Source organism: Pleurodeles waltl, chromosome 2_2 (genome assembly GCF_031143425.1).
Source record: "Pleurodeles waltl isolate 20211129_DDA chromosome 2_2, aPleWal1.hap1.20221129, whole genome shotgun sequence".
NCBI lineage: Eukaryota > Metazoa > Chordata > Amphibia > Caudata > Salamandridae > Pleurodeles > Pleurodeles waltl.
In genome coordinates, this window is record NC_090439.1 from 68,177,189 (window position 1) to 68,197,312 (window position 20,124).

At 49.9% G+C, this 20,124-nt stretch overlaps 1 protein-coding gene across 1 annotated transcript in view; it reads right to left on the reverse strand.

Annotated features, from left to right (window-relative positions):
* The window catches only part of LOC138280199 (tol-Pal system protein TolA-like), a 689,969-nt gene that overhangs the window by 616,721 nt on the left and 53,124 nt on the right, over positions 1 to 20,124 (reverse strand). Inside the window, exons 6-7 of the mRNA XM_069219461.1 lie at positions 19,521 to 19,657; positions 19,307 to 19,420 (exon numbers count right to left, since the gene is read on the reverse strand). Of these exons, the coding sequence (XP_069075562.1) occupies positions 19,307 to 19,420; positions 19,521 to 19,657 (251 nt within the window). The remainder of the gene's footprint in view (positions 1 to 19,306; positions 19,421 to 19,520; positions 19,658 to 20,124) is intronic.

Here is a 20,124-nt window from a genome sequence, read left to right on the forward strand (position 1 = left end):
ATTGTGGAATTGTGCTGCTCTAGCCACCACCTGAGAATATGCAGTACTGTCTTCTGGTGGTGATGGCTTTGTAGGGTATGCCTCCGGACGGTTATCTGACACAGGGGCGTCGTATAAGTCCCATGCGTCCTGATCCTGGTCACCTTGGCTCATGGTGGTGTGAGCCGGGGAATGTGATGGAGTTGGTGCTGGTGAGACGTGAATTAGAGGTGGAGGAGAGGGTGGCGGAGTAACCCTTTTCACCATTTTTGTTTGTGGTGTTTGGTCAGTTTGAAATTCCAGTCTTCTCTTTCTCCTAATAGGGGGAAGGGTGCTTATCTTTCCTGTCCCCTGCTGTATAAAAATACGTTTCTGCGTATGGTCTACATCGGTGGATTGCAGGTCCTCCTCAAACCTATGTGTAAGGAAATGCCTCCTTGGCATGGTTACCCCCTGACTTTTTGCCTTTGCTGATGCTATGTTTTGAATTGAAAGTGTGCTGAAGCCTGCTAACCAGGCCCCAGCACCAGTGTTCTTTCCCTAACCTGTACTTTTGATTCCACAATTGGCACACCCTGGCATCCAGATAAGTCCCTTGTAACTGGTACCTCTGGTACCAAGGGCCCTGATGCCAGGGAAGGTCTCTAAGGGCTGCAGCATGTATTATGCCACCCTAGAGACCCCTCACTCAGCACAGACACACTGCTTGCCAGCTTGTGTGTGCTGGTGGGGAGAAAATGACTAAGTTGACATGGTACTCCCCTCAGGGTGCCATGCCAGCCTCTCACTGCCTATGCAGTATAGGTAAGACACCCCTCTAGCAGGCCTTACAGCCCTAAGGCAGGGTGCACTATACCATAGGTGAGGGTACCAGTGCATGAGCACTGTGCCCCTACAGTGTCTAAGCAAAACCTTAGACATTGTAAGTGCAGGGTAGCCATAAGAGTATATGGTCTGGGAGTCTGTTTTACACGAACTCCACAGCACCATAATGGCTACACTGAAAACTGGAAAGTTTGGTATCAAACTTCTCAGCACAATAAATGCACACTGATGCCAGTGTACATTTTATCGCAAAATACACCCCAGAGGGCACCTTAGAGGTGCCCCCTGAAACTTAACCGACTGTCTGTGTAGGCTGACTAGTTCCAGCAGCCTGCCACACTAGAGACATGTTGCTGGCCCCATGGGGAGAGTGCCTTTGTCACTCTGAGGCCAGTAACAAAGCCTGCACTGGGTGGAGATGCTAACACCTCCCCCAGGCAGGAGCTGTAACACCTGGCGGTGAGCCTCAAAGGCTCACCCCTTTGTCACAGCACCGCAGGACACTCCAGCTAGTGGAGTTGCCCGCACCCTCCGGCCCCGGCCCCCACTTTTGGCGGCAAGGCCGGAGAAAATAATGAGAATAACAAGGAGGAGTCACTGGCCAGTCAGGACAGCCCCTAAGGTGTCCTGAGCTGAGGTGACTCTGACTTTTAGAAATCCTCCATCTTGTAGAAGGAGGATTCCCCCAATAGGATTAGGGATGTGACCCCCTCCCCTTGGGAGGAGGCACAAAGAGGGTGTACTCACCCTCAGGGCTAGTAGCCATTGGCTACTAACCCCCCAGAGCTAAACACGCCCTTAAATTTAGTATTTAAGGGCTCTCCCTGAACCTAGAAATTAGATTCCTGCAACAACAAGAAGAAGGACTGCCTAGCTGAAAACCCCTGCAGAGGAAGACCAGAAGACAACAACTGCCTTGGCTCCAGAAACTCACCGGCCTGTCTACTGCCTTCCAAAGAATTCTGCTCCAGCGACGCCTTCCAAAGGGACCAGCGACCTCTGAATCCTCTGAGGACTGCCCTGCTTCGACGACGACAAGAAACTCCCGAGGACAGCGGACCTGCTCCAAAAAGACTGCAACTTTATCCAAAGGAGCAGCTTTAAAGAACCCTGCAATCTCCCCGCAAGAAGCGTGAGACTTGCAACACTGCACCCGGCGACCCCGACTCGGCTGGTGGAGAACCAACACCTCAGGGAGGACCCCCGGACTACTCTACGACTGTGAGTACCAAAACCTGTCCCCCCTGAGCCCCCACAGCGCCGCCTGCAGAGGGAATCCCGAGGCTTCCCCTGACCGTGACTCTCTGAAACCTAAGTCCCGACGCCTGGAAAAGACCCTGCACCCGCAGCCCCCAGGACCTGAAGGACCGGACTTTCACTGCAGAAGTGACCCCCAGGAGTCCCTCTCCCTTGCCCAAGTGGAGGTTTCCCCGAGGAAGCCCCCCCTTGCCTGCCTGCAGCGCTGAAGAGATCCCTTGATCTCTCATTGACTTCCATTGCGAACCCGACGCTTGTTCTAACACTGCACCCGGCCGCCCCCGTGCCGCTGAGGGTGAAATTTCTGTGTGGGCTTGTGTCCCCCCCGGTGCCCTACAAAACCCCCCTGGTCTGCCCTCCGAAGACGCGGGTACTTACCTGCTGGCAGACTGGAACCGGGGCACCCCCTTCTCTCCATTGCAGCCTAAGCGTTTTGGGCACCACTTTGAACTCTGCACCTGACCGGCCCTGAGCTGCTGGTGTGGTAACTTTGGGGTTGCTCTGAACCCCCAACGGTGGGCTACCTTGGACCAAGAACTGAACCCTGTAAGTGTCTTACTTACCTGGTAAAACTAACAACAACTTACCTCCCCCAGGAACTGTGAAAATTGCACTAAGTGTCCACTTTTAAAATAGCTATTTGTGAATAACTTGAAAAGTATACATGCACTTGAAATGATTCAAAGTTCCTAATGTACTTACCTGCAAAACCTTTCAAACAAGATATTACATGTTAAATTTGAACCTGTGGTTCTTAAAATAAACTAAGAAAATATATTTTTTCTATACAAAACCTATTGGCTGGATTTGTCTCTGAGTGTGTGTGTACCTCATTTATTGTCTATGTGTATGTACAACAAATGCTTAACACTACTCCTTGGATAAGCCTACTGCTCGACCACACTACCACAAAATAGAGCATTAGTATTATCTCTTTTTACCACTAGTTTACCTCTAAGGGGAACCCTTGGACTCTGTGCATGCTATTCCTTACTTTGAAATAGTACATACAGAGCCAACTTCCTACACTATGCTTTCGCATTTGGGAGGTTATTGTTTGCTCTTCTGTATAAGAGCCTGAAACTGGGTCGGTTGCAGGTTGTTTTGACACCGAAACCCTGTCTGCATCTTTTTTCGGCTCTGAGGTGACTTTTTTCTTTTTCGGAGTCGAAACATCTCGGCGTCGATCTTCGTCGGTGCTGCTGTCTCGGCGTCGAGCCGTGTCTACACCGCTATCTCGCTGTCGATGTATGTCTCCAGCACTTTCTCGGTCCCGAGAAGGCTGCGTGCCGGTGTCTCGACCGGAGTCGGACGGTCTCGGCACTGTTTGGGCCTTTTTCGGTGCCGACGGTCGGTCACCGAATTTATGGGTGGAGCCATGGCCTGGTGGCAGTGGCGTCCCCTGGGCCTTGACAATCTTCTTATGAGTGGTTTTCGACGTCTTACTCACGGTTCGTGGATCGTCGAATTCCACGGAGTCCGATTCGTGTATTGAAAAGGTTTCTTCCTCTTCCTGTACCTCGAACTCTCGGTGGGCTGTCGGCGTGGACGCCATTTGAAGTCTTCTGGCTCGACGGTCTCGGAGTGTTTTTCGGGACCGGAACGCACGACAGGCCTCGCAAGTGTCTTCACTGTGCTCAGGTGACAGGCACAGGTTACAGACCAAGTGTTGGTCTGTATAGGGGTATTTTTTGTGGCATTTGGGACAGAAACGGAACGGGGTCCGTTCCATCAGCGTTCTTCTACACGCGGTCGGGCCGAGCAGGCCCCGACGGGTGATCGAAAACTACCCAGAAGGGCTCCGGAACTCTTCGATGCGGTGTTGACTCCAACTACGCCGATCCCGAACGCAACAATACCGACGAAAATATTCAGAAATTTAGCTGTTTTTCCGTTCCGAAACTCGGAGCGACAGGAACACGTCCGAACCCGATGGCGGAAAAAAAACAATCGAAGAAGGAGTCGACGCCCATGCGCAATGGAGACAAAAGGAGGAGTCACTCGGTCCCGTGACTCGAAAGACTTCTTCGAAGAAAAACAACTTGTAACACTCCGACCCAACACCAGATGGCGAGCTATGCAAAACATGCGTATCTACAGCGACAGATGCCATCGAACAGAGATAATACTAATGCTCTATTTTGTGGTAGTGTGGTCGAGCAGTAGGCTAATCAAAGGAGTAGTCTTAAGCATTTATTGTTAATACACACAGGCAATAAATGAGGAACACACACTCCGAGACAAATCCAGCCAATAGGTTTTTATATAGAAAAATATCTTTTCTTAGTTTATTTTAAGAACCACAGGTTCAAATTCTACATGTAATATCTCATTTGAAAGGTATTGCAGGTAAGTACTTTAGGAACTTTGAATAATTACAGTAGCATATACACTTTTCACATAAAACACAAATAGCTGTTTTAAAAGTGGACACTTAGTGCAATTTTCACAGTTCCTGGGGGAGGTAAGTTATTGTTAGTTTTAGCAGGTAAGTAAATCACTTACAAGTCTCAGGTTTGGGTCCAAGGTAGCCCACCGTTGGGGGTTCAGAGCAACCCCAAAGTTACCACACCAGCAGCTCAGGGCCGGTCAGGTGCAGAGGTCAAAGAGGTGCCCAAAACCCATAGGCTTCAATGGAGAGAAGGGGGTGCCCCGGTTCCGGTCTGCCAGCAGGTAAGTACCCGCGTCTTCGGAGGGCAGACCAGGGGGGTTTTGTAGGGCACCAGGGGGGACACAAGTCAGCACAAAAAGTACACCCTCAGCAGCGCGGGGGCGGCCGGGTGCAGTGTGTAAACAAGCGTTGGGTTCTCTGTAGGTTTCAATGGGAGACCAAGGGGTCTCTTCAGCGGTGCAGGCAGGCAAGGGGGGGCTCCTCGGGGTAGCCACCACCTGGGCAAGGGAGAGGGCCTCCTGGGGGTCACTCCTGCACAGAAGTTCCGTTCCTTCAGGTGCTGGGGGCTGCGGGTGCAGGGTCTTTTCCAGCCGTCGGGACTTTAGGTTCAGGCAGTCGCGGTCAGGGGGAGCCTCGGGATTCCCTCTGCAGGCGTCGCTGTGGGGGCTCAGGGGGGACAACTTTGGTTACTCACGGTCTCGGAGTCGCCGGAGGGTCCTCCCTGAGGTGTTGGTTCTCCACCAGTCGAGTCGGGGTCGCCGGGTGCAGTGTTGCAAGTCTCACGCTTCTTGCGGGGATTTGCAGGGGTCTTTAAATCTGCTCCTCTGTAACAAAGTTGCAGTTCTTTTGGAGCAGTGCCGCTGTCCTCGGGAGTTTCTTGTCTTTCTTGAAGCAGGGCAGTCCTCTGAGGATTCAGAGGTCGCTGGTCCTTGGGAAAGCGTCGCTGGAGCAGGTTTCTTTGGAAGGCAGGAGACAGGCTGGTAGGTCTGGGGCCAAAGCAGTTGGGGTCTTCTTTTCTTCCTCTGCAGGGGTCTTTCAGCTAGGCAGTCCTCTTCTTCTTGTAAGTTGCAGGAATCTAAATCTTTAGGTTCAGGGGAGCCCTTAAATACTAAATTTAAGGGCGTGTTTAGGTCTGGGGGGTTAGCAGCCAATGGCTACTAGCCCTGAGGGTGGGTACACCCTCTTTGTGCCTCCTCCCAAGGGGAGGGGGTCACATCCCTAATCCTATTGGGGAATCCTCCATCTGCAAGATGGAGGATTTCTAAAAGTTAGAGTCACTTCAGCTCAGGACACCTTAGGGGCTGTCCTGACTGGCCAGTGACTCCTCCTTGTTATTCTAATTATTTCCTCCGGCCTTGCCGCCAAAAGTGGGGGCCGTGGCCGTGGGGGGGGGGGGGGCGGGCAACTCCACTAGCTGGAGTGTCCTGCGGTGCTGGAACAAAGGGGTGAGCCTTTGAGGCTCACCGCCAGGTGTTACAGCTCCTGCCTGGGGGAGGTGTTAGCATCTCCACCCAGTGCAGGCTTTGTTACTGGCCTCAGAGTGACAAAGGCCCTCTCCCCATGGGACCAGCAACATGTCTCGGTTGTGGCAGGCTGCTGGAACCAGTCAGCCTACAGATAGTCGGTTAAGGTTTCAGGGGGCACCTCTAAGGTGCCCTCTGTGGTGTATTTCACAATAAAATGTACACTGGCATCAGTGTGCATTTATTGTGCTGAGAAGTTTGATACCAAACTTCCCAGTTTTCAGTGTAGCTATTATGGTGCTGTGGAGTCTGTGTTTGACAGACTCCCAGACCATATACTCTTATGGCTACCCTGCACTTACAATGTCTAAGGTTTGGCTTAGACACTGTAGGGGCACAGTACTCATGCACTGGTGCCCTCACCTATGGTATAGTGCACCCTGCCTTAGGGCTGTAAGGCCTACTAGAGGGGTGACTTATCTATACTGCATAGGCAGTGTGAGGTTGGCATGGCACCCTGAGGGGAGTGCCATGTCGACTTACTCGTTTTGTTCTCACCAGCACACACAAGCTGGTAAGCAGTGTGTCTGTGCTGAGTGAGGGGTCCCCAAGGTGGCATAAGATATGCTGCAGCCCTTAGAGACCTTCCCTGGCATCAGGGCCCTTGGTACCAGGGGTACCAGTTACAAGGGACTTACCTGGATGCCAGGGTGTGCCAATTGTGGAATCAAAAATACAGGTTAGGGAAAGAACACTGGTGCTGGGGCCTGGTTAGCAGGCCTCAGCACTCTTTCAATTCAAAACATAGCATCAGCAAAGGTAAAAAGTCAGGCGGTAACCATGCCAAGGAGGCATTTCCTTACAGTGGGTGTAAGGAAATGGCTCCCTGTTGCAGTTACCCCCCACTTTTTGCCTGATGACTTGACTGAGAAGTGTGCTGGGACCCTGCTAACCAGGCCCCAGTACCAGTGTTCTTTCACCTAAAATGTACCATTGTCTCCACAATTGGCACAACCCTGGCACCCAGGTAAGTTCCTTGTAACTGGTACCAAGGGCCCTGATGCCAGGGAAGGTTTCTAAGGGCTGCAGCATTTCTTATGCCACCCTGGGGACCCCTCACTCAGCACAGACACACTGCTTGCCAGCTTGTGTGTGCTGGTGGGGAGAAAATGACTAAGTTGACATGGCACTCCCCTCAGGGTGCCATGCCAACCTCACACTGCCTGTGGCATAGGTAAGTCACCCCTCTAGCAGGCCTTACAGCCCTAAGGCAGGGTGCACTATACCACAGGTGAGGGCATATGTGCATGAGCACTATGCCCCTACACTGTCTAAGCAAAACCTTAGACATTGTAAGTGCAGGGTAGCCATAAGAGTATATGGGCTGGGAGTCTGTCAAAAACGAACTCCACAGCTCCATAATGGCTACACTGAATACTGGGAAGTTTATTATCAAACTTCTCAGAATAATAAACCCACACTGATGCCAGTGTTGGATTTATAAAACAAATGCACAAAGAGGGCATCTTAGAGCTGCCCCCTGTATTTTACCCAATTGTTCAGTGCAGGACTGACTGGTCTGTGCCAGCCTGCTGCTGAGAGACGAGTTTCTGACCCCATGTGGTGAGGGCCTTTGTGCTCTCTGAGGACAGAAACAAAAGCCTGCTCTGGGTGGAGGTGCTTCACACCTCCCCCTGCAGGAACTGTAACACCTAGCAGTGAGCCTCAAAGGCTCAGGCTTCGTGTTACAATGCCCCAGGGCACTCCAGCTAGTGGAGATGCCCGCCCCCCTGGACACAGCCCCCATTTTTGGCGGCAAGTCCAGGAGAGATAATGAGAAAAACAAGGAGGAGTCACTGGCCAGTCAGGACAGCCCCTAAGGTGTCCTGAGCTGAGGTGACTGACTTTTAGAAATCCTCCATCTTGCAGATGGAGGATTCCCCCAATAGGAATAGGGATGTGCCCCCCTCCCCTCAGGGAGGAGGCACAAAGAGGGTGTAGCCACCCTAAAGGACAGTAGCCATTGGCTACTGCCCTCCCAGACCTAAACACACCCCTAAATTCAGTATTTAGGGGCTCCCCAGAAACAAGGAACTCAGATTCCTGCAACCTAAGAAGAAGAGGACTGCTAAGCCGAAAAACCCTGCAGAAAAGACGGAGACACCAACTGCTTTGGCCCCAGCTCTACCGGCCTGTCTCCCCCCTTCTAAAGACACTGCTCCAGGGACGCTCTTCCCAGGGACCAGCGACCTCTGAATCCTCAGAGGACTGCCCTACATCTAGAAGGACCAAGAACTCCCGAGGACAGCAGCTCTGTTCACCAAAGACTGCAACTTTGAAACAAAGCAGCAACTTTGAAACAACTTGCGTTTCCCGCCAGAAGCGTGAGACATGACACTCTGCACCCGAAGCCCCCGGCTCAACTTGTGGAGAACAATCACTTCAGGGAGGACTCCCCTGCGACTGCGAGACCATGAGTAGCCAGAGTTGCCCCCCCCCCCACCCAAGGCCCCACAGCAACGCCTGCAGAGGGAATCCAGAGACTCCCCCTGACTGCGACTGCCTGCTCCTCAGATCCCGACGCCTAGTAAAGACTGGACCCACAGCCCCCAGGACCTGAAGGATCCGAACTCCAGTACAGGAGTGACCCCCAGGAGGCCCTCTCCCTTGCCCAGGTGGTGGCTACCCAGAGGAGCCCTCCCCCCTTGTCTGCAGCGCTGAAGAGACCCCTTGGTCTCCCATTGATTTCAATTACAAACCGGACGCTTGTTTGCACACTGCACCCGGCCGCCCCCATTCCGCTGAGGGTGTACTTTCTGTGTGGACTGGTGTCCCCCCCGGTGCCCTACAAAACCCCCCTGGTCTGCCCTCCGAAGACATGGGTACATACCTGTTGGCAGACTGGAACCAGGGCACCACCTCCTCCATTGAAGCCTATGCGTTTTGGGCACCATTTTGACCTCAGCACCTGACCGGCCCTGAGCTGCTGGTGTGGTAACTTTGGGGTTGCTCTGAACCCCCAACAGTGGGCTACCTTGGACCCAAACTTGAACCCCGTAGGCGGTTTACTTACCTGCAAAAACTAACAAACTCTTACTCCCCCTAGGAACTGTTGAAAATTGCACTGTCTAGTTTTAAAATAGCGATATGTGATTTATGTAAAAACTGTATGTAGGAAGTTGGCTCTGTATGTGCTATTTCAAAGTAAGGAATAGCATGCACAGAGTCCAAGGGTTCCCCTTAGAGGTAAAATAGTGGTAAAAATAGATAATACTAATGCTCTATTTTGTGGTAGTGTGGTCGAGCAGTAGGCTTATCCAAGGAGTAGTGTTAAGCATTTGTTGTACATACACATAGACAATAAATGAGGTACACACACTCAGAGACAAATCCAGCCAATAGGTTTTTATATAGAAAAATATCTTTTCTTAGTTTATTTTAAGAACCACAGGTTCAAATTCTACATGTAATAGCTCATTCGAAAGGTATTGCAGGTAAGTACTTTAGGAACTTCAAATCATCAAAATTGCATGTATACTTTTCAAGTTATTGACAAATAGCTGTTTTAAAAGTGGACACTTAGTGCAATTTTCACAGTTCCTGGGGGAGGTAAGTTTTTGTTAGTTTTACCAGGTAAGTAGGACACTTACAGGGTTCAGTTCTTGGTCCAAGGTAGCCCACCGTTGGGGGTTCAGAGCAACCCCAAAGTCACCACACCAGCAGCTCAGGGCCGGTCAGGTGCAGAGTTCCAAGTGGTGCCCAAAACACATAGGCTAGAATGGAGAGAAGGGGGTGCCCCGGTTCCGGTCTGCTTGCAGGTAAGTACCCGCGTCTTCGGAGGGCAGACCAGGGGGGTTTTGTAGGGCACCGGGGGGGACACAGGTCCACACAGAAATTTCACCCTCAGCGGCGCGGGGGCGGCCGGGTGCAGTGTAGAAACAAGCGTCGGGTTCGCAATGTTAGTCTATGAGAGATCTCGGGATCGCTTCAGCGCTGCAGGCAGGCAAGGGGGGGATTCCTCGGGGAAACCTCCACTTGGGCAAGGGAGAGGGACTCCTGGGGGTCACTTCTCCAGTGAAAGTCCGGTCCTTCAGGTCCTGGGGGCTGCGGGTGCAGGGTCTCTCCCAGGCGTCGGGACTTTAGGTTCAAAGAGTCGTGGTCAGGGGAAGCCTCGGGATTCCCTCTGCAGGCGGCGCTGTGGGGGCTCAGGGGGGACAGGTTTTGGTACTCACAGTATCAGAGTAGTCCTGGGGTCCCTCCTGAGGTGTTGGATCGCCACCAGCCGAGTCGGGGTCGCCGGGTGCAGTGTTGCAAGTCTCACGCTTCTTGCGGGGAGCTTGCAGGGTTCTTTAAAGCTGCTGGAAACAAAGTTGCAGCTTTTCTTGGAGCAGGTCCGCTGTCCTCGGGAGTTTCTTGTCTTTTCGAAGCAGGGGCAGTCCTCAGAGGATGTCGAGGTCGCTGGTCCCTTTGGAAGGCGTCGCTGGAGCAGGATCTTTGGAAGGCAGGAGACAGGCCGGTGAGTTTCTGGAGCCAAGGCAGTTGTCGTCTTCTGGTCTTCCTCTGCAGGGGTTTTCAGCTAGGCAGTCCTTCTTCTTGTAGTTGCAGGAATCTAATTTTCTAGGGTTCAGGGTAGCCCTTAAATACTAAATTTAAGGGCGTGTTTAGGTCTGGGGGGTTAGTAGCCAATGGCTACTAGCCCTGAGGGTGGGTACACCCTCTTTGTGCCTCCTCCCAAGGGGAGGGGGTCACAATCCTAACCCTATTGGGGGAATCCTCCATCTGCAAGATGGAGGATTTCTAAAAGTTAGAGTCACTTCAGCTCAGGACACCTTAGGGGCTGTCCTGACTGGCCAGTGACTCCTCCTTGTTTTTCTCATTATTTTCTCCGGCCTTGCCGCCAAAAGTGGGGCCTGGCCGGAGGGGGCGGGCAACTCCACTAGCTGGAGTGTCCTGCTGGGTTGGCACAAAGGAGGTGAGCCTTTGAGGCTCACCGCCAGGTGTGACAATTCCTGCCTGGGGGAGGTGTTAGCATCTCCACCCAGTGCAGGCTTTGTTACTGGCCTCAGAGTGACAAAGGCACTCTCCCCATGGGGCCAGCAACATGTCTCGGTTTGTGGCAGGCTGCTAAAACTAGTCAGCCTACACAGGTAGTCGGTTAAGTTTCAGGGGGCACCTCTAAGGTGCCCTCTGGGGTGTATTTTACAATAAAATGTACACTGGCATCAGTGTGCATTTATTGTGCTGAGAAGTTTGATACCAAACTTCCCAGTTTTCAGTGTAGCCATTATGGTGCTGTGGAGTTCGTGTTTGACAGACTCCCAGACCATATACTCTTATGGCTACCCTGCACTTACAATGTCTAAGGTTTTGTTTAGACACTGTAGGGGCACAGTGCTCATGCACTGGTACCCTCACCTATGGTATAGTGCACCCTGCCTTAGGGCTGTAAGGCCTGCTAGAGGGGTGTCTTACCTATACTGCATAGGCAGTGAGAGGCTGGCATGGCACCCTGAGGGGAGTGCCATGTCGACTTACTCATTTTGTTCTCACTAGCACACACAGGCTTGTAAGCAGTGTGTCTGTGCTGAGTGAGGGGTCTCTAGGGTGGCATAAGACATGCTGCAGCCCTTAGAGACCTTCCTTGGCATCAGGGCCCTTGGTACTAGAAGTACCAGTTACAAGGGACTTATCTGAATGCCAGGGTGTGCCAATTGTGGATACAATGGTACATTTTAGGTGAAGGAACACTGGTGCTGGGGCCTGGTTAGCAGGGTCCCAGCACACTTCTCAGTCAAGTCAGCATCAGTATCAGGCAAAAAGTGGGGGGTAACTGCAACAGGGAGCCATTTCTTTACACTGTATATGCTATTTTGCTAATTCAAAGTTCCTAAAGTACCTACCTGCAATACCTTTCATTTGAAGTATTAAATGTAAATCTTGAACCTGTGGTTCTTAAAATAAACTAAGAAAATATATTTTTCTATACAAAAACCTATTGGCCTGGAATTGTCTTTTGAGTGTGTTCCTCATTTATTGCTTGTGTGTGTACAACAAATGCTTAACACTACTCCTTTGATAAGCCTACTGCTCGACCACACTACCACAAAATAGAGCATTAGAATTATCTCTTTTTGCCACTATCTTACCTCTAAGGGGAACCCTTGGACTCTGTGCATACTATTCCTTACTTTGAAATAGTGCATACAGAGCCAACTTCCTACAGTGGGTGAAAGGGGAAATGAGTAAGCCAATTAAATTGCTAGAGATACAGAAGTTTTTAGGGAGGACCTGTGTATTTTGCCTTTCCTTGAATGGCCCATCCAGGAAGCCTATTGATGGCCAGGTTCAGACCTTCACACTTGTGGTGCTCATGTTATGGGTACTCCTGGCTGGAAGCAGGAGCATCACCACCTAGTGTGAGAGCCATAATGTCAAACACAGGATTGTGCATACTGCAAGAGAGATGAAGTTATGAACAGAACCTACCCAAAACTGGTTCATGAACTGCAAACAGTGGTTCCACATTCTTGGTTTAGAAACTCACTTGATTCCAGTTCCAAGCAGTTTTATCTAACAAGGACTGAAGCCTCAAAGAGCTGCAGTGGTCCAGGGCTGGTATTGCTGTTAGCCAGTCTTTGAGAGGTGACATTATTTGAACTCTGCAATTCTTGCAGAAGCTGTGGATCTGCCAGGAAGCCAGACCGTCTCCTTAGAGGGGAGAAGAGAGTGCTTTGTCCACAGCAGTCGATGCATGGAGAGAAGCATTAAAGAAGAAGCAGATTACAAAGATAGTGTAACTGAAGCCTACCTATAAAAACCCAACAGTAGTCTAACCACCAAAGCAGATTCATAAGCAATTGTGACTTCCACAAATGAAGACTGAGACCTAATCTGACTATGCCTTTGCCATACTCTAGGATTCTCTTCTGAGAGGACTATAAATTCTTGCCAAAACTGCCAATAGCGAGCCGCAGCATTCTTCACCTGCCAGATGGGGAGAGGAAGTTGTGGAGCTGTCAAAACGAGCTCTGTAGTCAGCATGTAGGACTGCTTGTTCCATGCAGACAGTTGCACATCCACACCTGAATTTTTGAAGTGTGCACTGTAATCTGGTAATACGCCTCAGAGACCATTACTTTGAATTGGCTAAACAGATTTTTGGTTGGTACTTTGAAAGATAACAACAACCTGCACAAAACAATTTCCTAGTGAATGATTAAGGACAGATCTAGGGGTCACAAATTACAGAAAAGCTGTGCTATTATGCCTTAGTGAGCCAGCCCATGCACTTGAAGTCTGAGACTTTCTGTGTAGTGAACCTCTTAGATCATGTTGTGCATCCTGTTAAAGTCACCAGATCTTTATGCAACGCGTTGTGTTTTGGTATCAATAAATACTATTTTCTTAACAGAAAATAACTATGTTGTACATCTGCATCCTGCAATAACAGTTTGAGTTCCAAGTCTATTCTCCCCATATTACCTTCCCTAAGATGCCTTGGATGGCTCACCATTCGCACGCTGAGTGTCATGTGCAATAGGGGTTTATGTTCCCCAACTTGATGTGCCACAGTAAGACAGACCCAAAGACACCATTGGGAAATGGACCCAATCATCACAGTAGAAGACCAGTAGTCCATGGGTGCTCTGTGCAGACCATCTGCTGTAGGGGTGACTTACATATATTGCACACAGTGTTAGGGGACAGGGCACACAAGATGTGTGCCATGTCGGGTTTTCACTTTAGCTGCACCAAAACACACAGCCTGCAAAGGCAGTTTGCATTTGATAGGTGAGGGGTCCCTGAGGGTGGCACAATACATGCTTCTGCCTTGGGAACCCTTCTTTGGTACCCATGCAGTAGCTACCAGGGGTAGCATTTACTAAGGACGTACAGGTGGGAACCAAAGGTATTGCCAATTGGGGAACAATTGCACAGCTTTTAGGGTAAGATCTGGCACTGGTGGTTTGGTTAGCAGAAACCCAGTGCACTTACAGTCACAATTGCATAAAATACTAGGCAAAAAGTGGGTGGTGAGCCTGTCAAAAAGGGGCACTTATCTACAGGCAGTAATTTTTTTCCAGAAACATTTAAATAGCACAAACATTTCTCCTTTTTTTATTCTTTTTTTATGTTGTATAGAAGAGGTTTCCTAACGGGGGCGGAGCACACTGACGAAGATGGCGGCGGCGTAGAGGAGCGGCTCCAGACCAGCCTGCTGTGAATCCTGCCAAACCAGGAACTGCCTTATGCGGCTACACAAAATGGCAGGCACGCGCCATCTCTGACAAGCTAGTGGTGAGTGCCAGCTACCGCTGGGGAGCAGAGCGTGCCAGGGCACCGAGCACTGGTGCGCAAAGACACTGCAGGGGCCTCTGGCCCTCGTGGGGCAAAAGTTGGATGAGGCTGCGGACGGGGCAGTCAAGAGGAAGATAAGAGCCAACAGGGCTTCGACCCCTTCCCCACCTGGCCCGGCATAGATGTGGAGGCGAATGGCACCTGGTGTTGAGATAACAGACCCTCGTGAGCTGTTAAACTGCGGTGGGGCTGAACCGTGAGGTGCGACCTGAATGGAGGGGCCTTCGCCGGGAAGAGCGGTGGGTCTGGCCTTTCATAAACTGCCTGGGCGCGGCCCATAGCGATTGCAAGGAGCGATGGGTGGAGCGCGTACAACGCCTGGGGGATGACTTCAGTCGCTGGCAGCCTTGCGTCCTTGAAAACCTGCTGAAACCAAGGGATCTCTTCAGCGATGCAGGCAGGCAGGGGGGGGGGGGGGGGGCTCCTCGGTGTAGCCACCACCTGGGCAAGGGAGAGGGCCACCTAGGGGTCGCTCCTGCACTGGAGGTCGAATCCTTCAGGTCCTGGGGGCTGCGGGTGCAGAGTCTTTACCAGGTGTCGGGTCTTTGAAGCAGGCAGTCGCGGTCAGGGGGAGCCTCGGGATTCCCTCTGCAGGCGTCGTTGTGGGGGTCCAGTGTGGTCAACTCTGGCTACTCACGGTCTCGTAGTCGCCGGGGAGTCCTCCCTGAAGTGGTTGTTCTCCACAAGTCGAGCCGGGGGCGTCGGGTGCAGAGTGTCAAGTCTCACGCTTCCGGCGGTTGTTTCAAAGTTGCAGTCTTTGGTGAACAGAGCCGCTGTCCTCGGGAGTTCTTGGTCCTTCTAGATGCAGGGCAGTCCTCGGAGGTCTCAGAGGTCGCTGGTCCCTGTGGAAAGCGTCGCTGGAGTAGTGTCTTTAGAAGTGGGGAGACAGGCCGGTAGAGCTGGGGCCAAAGCAGTTGGTGTCTGTCTTCTCTGCAGGGTTTTTTAGCTCAGCAGTCCTCTTCTTCTTAGATTGCAGGAATCGGAGTTCCTAGGTTCTGGGGAGCCCCTAAATACAGAATTTAGGGGTGTGTTTAGGTCTGGGAGGTTAGTAGCCAATGGCTACTAGCCCTGAGGGTGGCTAAACCCTCTTTGTGCCTCCTCCCTGAGGGGAGGGGGGCACATTCCTATCCCTATTGGGGGAATCCTCCATCTGCAAGATGGAGGATTGCTAAAAGTTAGAGTCACCTCAGCTCAGGATGCCTTAGGGGCTGTCCTGACTGGCCAGTGACTCCTCCTTGTTTTTCTCATCATCTCCTCCGGCCGTGCCGCCAAAAGTGGGGCTGTTGCCGGAGGGGGCGGGCAACTCCACTAGCTGGAGTGCCCTGGGGTGCTGTAACAAAGGGGGTGAGCCTTTGAGACTCACCGCCAGGTGTTACAGTTCCTGCAGGGGGAGGTGTGAAGCACCTCCACCCAGTACAGGCTTTGTTACTAGCCACAGAGTGACAAAGGCACTCTCCCCATGTGGCCAGCAACATGTCTGGTGTGTGGCAGGCTGCTAAAACCAGTCAGCCTACACGGGTAGTCGGTTAAGGTTTCAGGGGGCACCTCGAAGGTGCCCTCTGGGGTGTATATTACAATAAAATGTACATTGGCATCAGTGTGCATTTATTGTGCTGAGAAGTTTGATACCAAACTTCCCAGTTTTCAGTGTAGCCATTATGGTGTTGTGGAGTTCGTGCATGACAGACTCCCAGACCATATACTCTTATGGCTACCCTGCACTTACAATGTCTAAGGTTTTGCTTAGACACTGTAGGGGCATAGTGCTCATGCACTCATGCCCTCACCTATGGTATAGGGCACCCTGCCTTAGGGCTGTAAGGCCTGCTAGAGGGGTGACTTATCTATACTTCATAGACAGTGCGAGGTTGGCATGGCACCCGGAGGGGAGTGCCTCGTCGACTTAGTCGTTTTATCCCCACTAGCACACACAAGCTGGCAAGCAGTGTCTCTGTGCTGAGTGAGGGGTCCCCAGGGTGGCATAAGATATGCTGCAGCCCTTAGAGACCTTCCCTGGCATCAGGGCCCTTGGTACCAGGGGTACCAGTTACAAGGGTCTTACCTGGAGGCCAGGGTGTGCCAATTGTGGAAACAAAGGTACAGGTTAGGGAAAGAACACTGGTGCTGGGGCCTGGTTAGCAGGCCTCAGCACACTTTCAAATCAAAACATAGCATCAGCAAAGGCAAAAAGTCAGGGGGTAACCACAAGGAGGCATTTCCTTACACAATGTAAACCAGGAAGCAAGACGAGGGACAGCTGGGCAAGAACACTCGAGAGAACCCCAGTGTTGGCTACATGCACAAGGGCACAGCAGCAGAACTGTGAGGTGGGGGACAATCTGTGAGATACACCTTTGATGTACAAGGAAAGCATGTGCCTGTAGGAAGAAGATATATGGAGGGCCAAGTACAGTTGTATGGGAGATAAGAGATGCTTGAGGGAGTGCATGTGAGACAGAAGATATGTGAAAATAAAGAATGGGTGTAAAGAGAGATGTGGAAAAGCGAGGTAAGGTTGAGGCATTCAAGTGAGTGCAGTTACTGTTATCTGACAATGGATTGACACGAAGAGGCTATCAATGTATAAATATAGCGCTTTCTACCCCGGATGAGTCGTGGGGAAAAGGGGAGGGAGGGTGAAGCATGCTAGGAGTTGCTATTAGAGAAATGTGGAGTTAGAGGGGTAAATAGAGAAGCATGGAAATGTACAAGTGGGGGGAAGTACGGGGAATTAAAGGGAGAGGTATGGAGAAGAGGTAAGCACGGAGACAAGGGACAGCATAAGGTTGTTCTGTTGAGACTCAAACAGCTCTTTTCCAGAAAGAACAGTGGGTGTGTCACATATTGTTCCTATATGCCGCTCTTGTAATTTTTGAAATAGTAAACAGCAAGAGCTGTGGTAAATGATTTTGGCTAGGCCTAACAGCCAGCTCGTAGATGGTCAGTGGTTCCTCAGCGGAAATATGTACATGCAGAGGAAAGATTGGTACACACAGCCACAGAGAAAGCACTCCCAGAGTAGATTAAGTACAGACTCAGCACTGATAGCCTGAGTGACTCGCTACAGAAGAGGTACGCGACAAAAAGGACGAGGGACCTCTGCCACAGGCAGGCAAATGATTTGGCTACTTTATTAATGGTAAATATTTGTTGAATCTTAACCCAGACAACCACTCAGGTCAGGAGACAGCAGTGGGCCTCCAGGAAACTGAGTCCGAGCAGGGATGCGCAGGAGTGGTTTGTCTTGGTAACCTGCTCTCTCCTGGTTTTAAACATTTCACAGGATCGGAAAACAAGAATAGTTTAGGCGCTGTCTTTTCAAAACTGGCCAATCAGAGGAGAGGCCAGGAGGACACCACACAGAATTTAAGGGATGGTGAGCAACAGGCATGTCTCTATTGAGAGGAGGCAAAGCAGCGTATGCGACAAAGCCATTGGAAAAAAAAGAAAAAAAAAGACAGCACTCTGAGCAACCGCCAAGATAAAGTTAGGAGGGTATCAGTTAGTAATGATTCTGCCAGTCTTTCCGGTGGAGTAGTGTTTATCATGGTGATCATGGGAAACACAAGTGCTTACTAAAAACATGGAACAAGCACAGTGGGGGGAAATCGGCATGGGAAAGTAAGGAATCTGCACAGGGAGATTAAATGTTTTCCATAACATAATAAAATAAGTTCCTCTGCAGGCATGCGGGGGGAGGAGTGGAAGGGGGGGGAGGAGATAACAAGAATTAGGAGCAGGAGGGAGCGCTAGGGAAGATGCAATAAAATACGGGAGCCGAAGCGGACCAAGCACCCACAGTGTAACACAAGATAGAAAAATAAAATAAAAAGTCCCTCAAATTAAAAGATGAGCTACCAAAGTATATAGATACAGTACTTGGCCAGTGCTCCATGGGAGGTAACAAAAGACAGAAAGGAGGGACAAAGAGAAGGACTGACCTTTAGCAGGCAAGGGTTTTTAAAAGGACACTGACATACATATGAAAAGCAATGGGCAGACTTAAAGCCCACAAAGTATATACAAAAGATCTCAAAGCTTGACCTGAAAAGGGGCACATTGGTAAATATTACCCTAATCTACCACTGTTGGCTTCATGCCTTCAACCACAACTACATATAGGCAGTAATTGTAATGCTCCCCATTGGCTAGAATTCAACCTTTAAGGCAGACTGGATAGTCTGTGTTTAGAAAACAGTGTTTTTGCAAAAAAACAACAGCAAAAACAAAAGCGGACTATGCTAACATGTTTAATAGAATACATCAAAGGTGTGGGTTGACAATGAGGCAGACCAAATCATTCTCTGGGCTAATAAGTGCACAACGGCAACGTTTAGTATCAAGAATCTTTGTGCTCTGGCTTACTCACCATGTGAAGTGCTGATCTTTGCCCTCTAAAAAGTGGAGTATTGCTCTTAAAGCACACTTTCCTAGAAGTAGGATGGATTCGGGCACTTTGACATTTAAGTAGGTTACACATCCTTTGCGACTTCTCACATTCTAGCAATCTAGTTTGCATATACAGAGTTGACATCTACATAGGAATATTCCCTGTACACATTTCACATCACTGAAAATACCACAGGCATGAGAACACGATGCCATGACAAACACAGCTACGAGAAATAAACATTGAACTCTGCCTCTCACTGGTTATACTCAGGAATTACTCAAGACCTTATGTGGCACATCAGTAAACGTGTGCGGTGGCTTTGTTAGATGTACTATTAAACTGAATGTAAAGCGAGTGTAGTGGTTTAGAAACCAAGAATCTGAAGTGAGATCTAGGCTTTAGAATGCTCCATTTGAACAACAGAGAAAGCTAGGAGAGGATTCTAGGAACTTAAGGATTTTAACAAGCTGTAACACAGCAACAGAAGTCTGGGCAAAAGAAACAGGCTAGCTACATGAATCTGTACCTTCAAGTCCACTGCATACTTTACTGTGATTTACTATATCATGAACTTTAAAACAATCTTACCTAAACACACTTGCACTGTACGAAACTTTACAGAAGATTGACCTTACTTACGCGAAACATTTTGACACCTCTGTATTGTTCAATCTCAGATGCCATTCTTCTAAGGAACTGGAACAGGTCTTCTTTTGGGTTACGGTTTTTGGCAGTGAAGGGAAAATGTTTACTCTGTTTAAAAAAAAAAAAAAGTGTCAGTGAAGGTCTAGGATAAAAACATGATCAATCATGTTTTAAGGGATTTAAACAATGTTTGTACTGAAGTACTTACAATGTAAGCCTTTCTATGTTTCAAGCCATTGAGATGAACAATCATAGGGACTAACTTTGATCTGCTTCCACAAAGTTCACAGTTATAATCAAAGTCTGCCATTCTTGGGCGCCTGTATTCAACCACATACTCCAAACCTGGATGAAAAATAAAAATAAATAGAGTAGTAGTACTACAGCACTTAACAGCATGATGCAGGTCTTTGCAACTCAAAGTACACTTACAAGAGGATAGAATTACAGTTTAGAAGTGTAGGAACGAGCCCCTTTTTGACATAGTGCCCAGCTACATGATGGCTTCACTGAAAAAAGGAATGTTTGGTATCAAACTCGTATTAATAAATCCTCACTGATGACAGTGATTGATTTATTAATACATGCACCCAGGGGGCTCCTCAGAGGAAAGGTCTCAAAAACCTACCAACTACTGATGTGCTGACTGACTAGACTAGATCCCTATTGACCCAAATGCAGTACATGTTTTCCCCATAGGATAACATTGGGTACCCGACGCTGAAAAGCATCTCTGTACCCGACCACCCCACCACCACCCGAGGTGACCTGCTGGAGCTGCCTTGAACATTGCTCCCTACTTACTTTAAGTC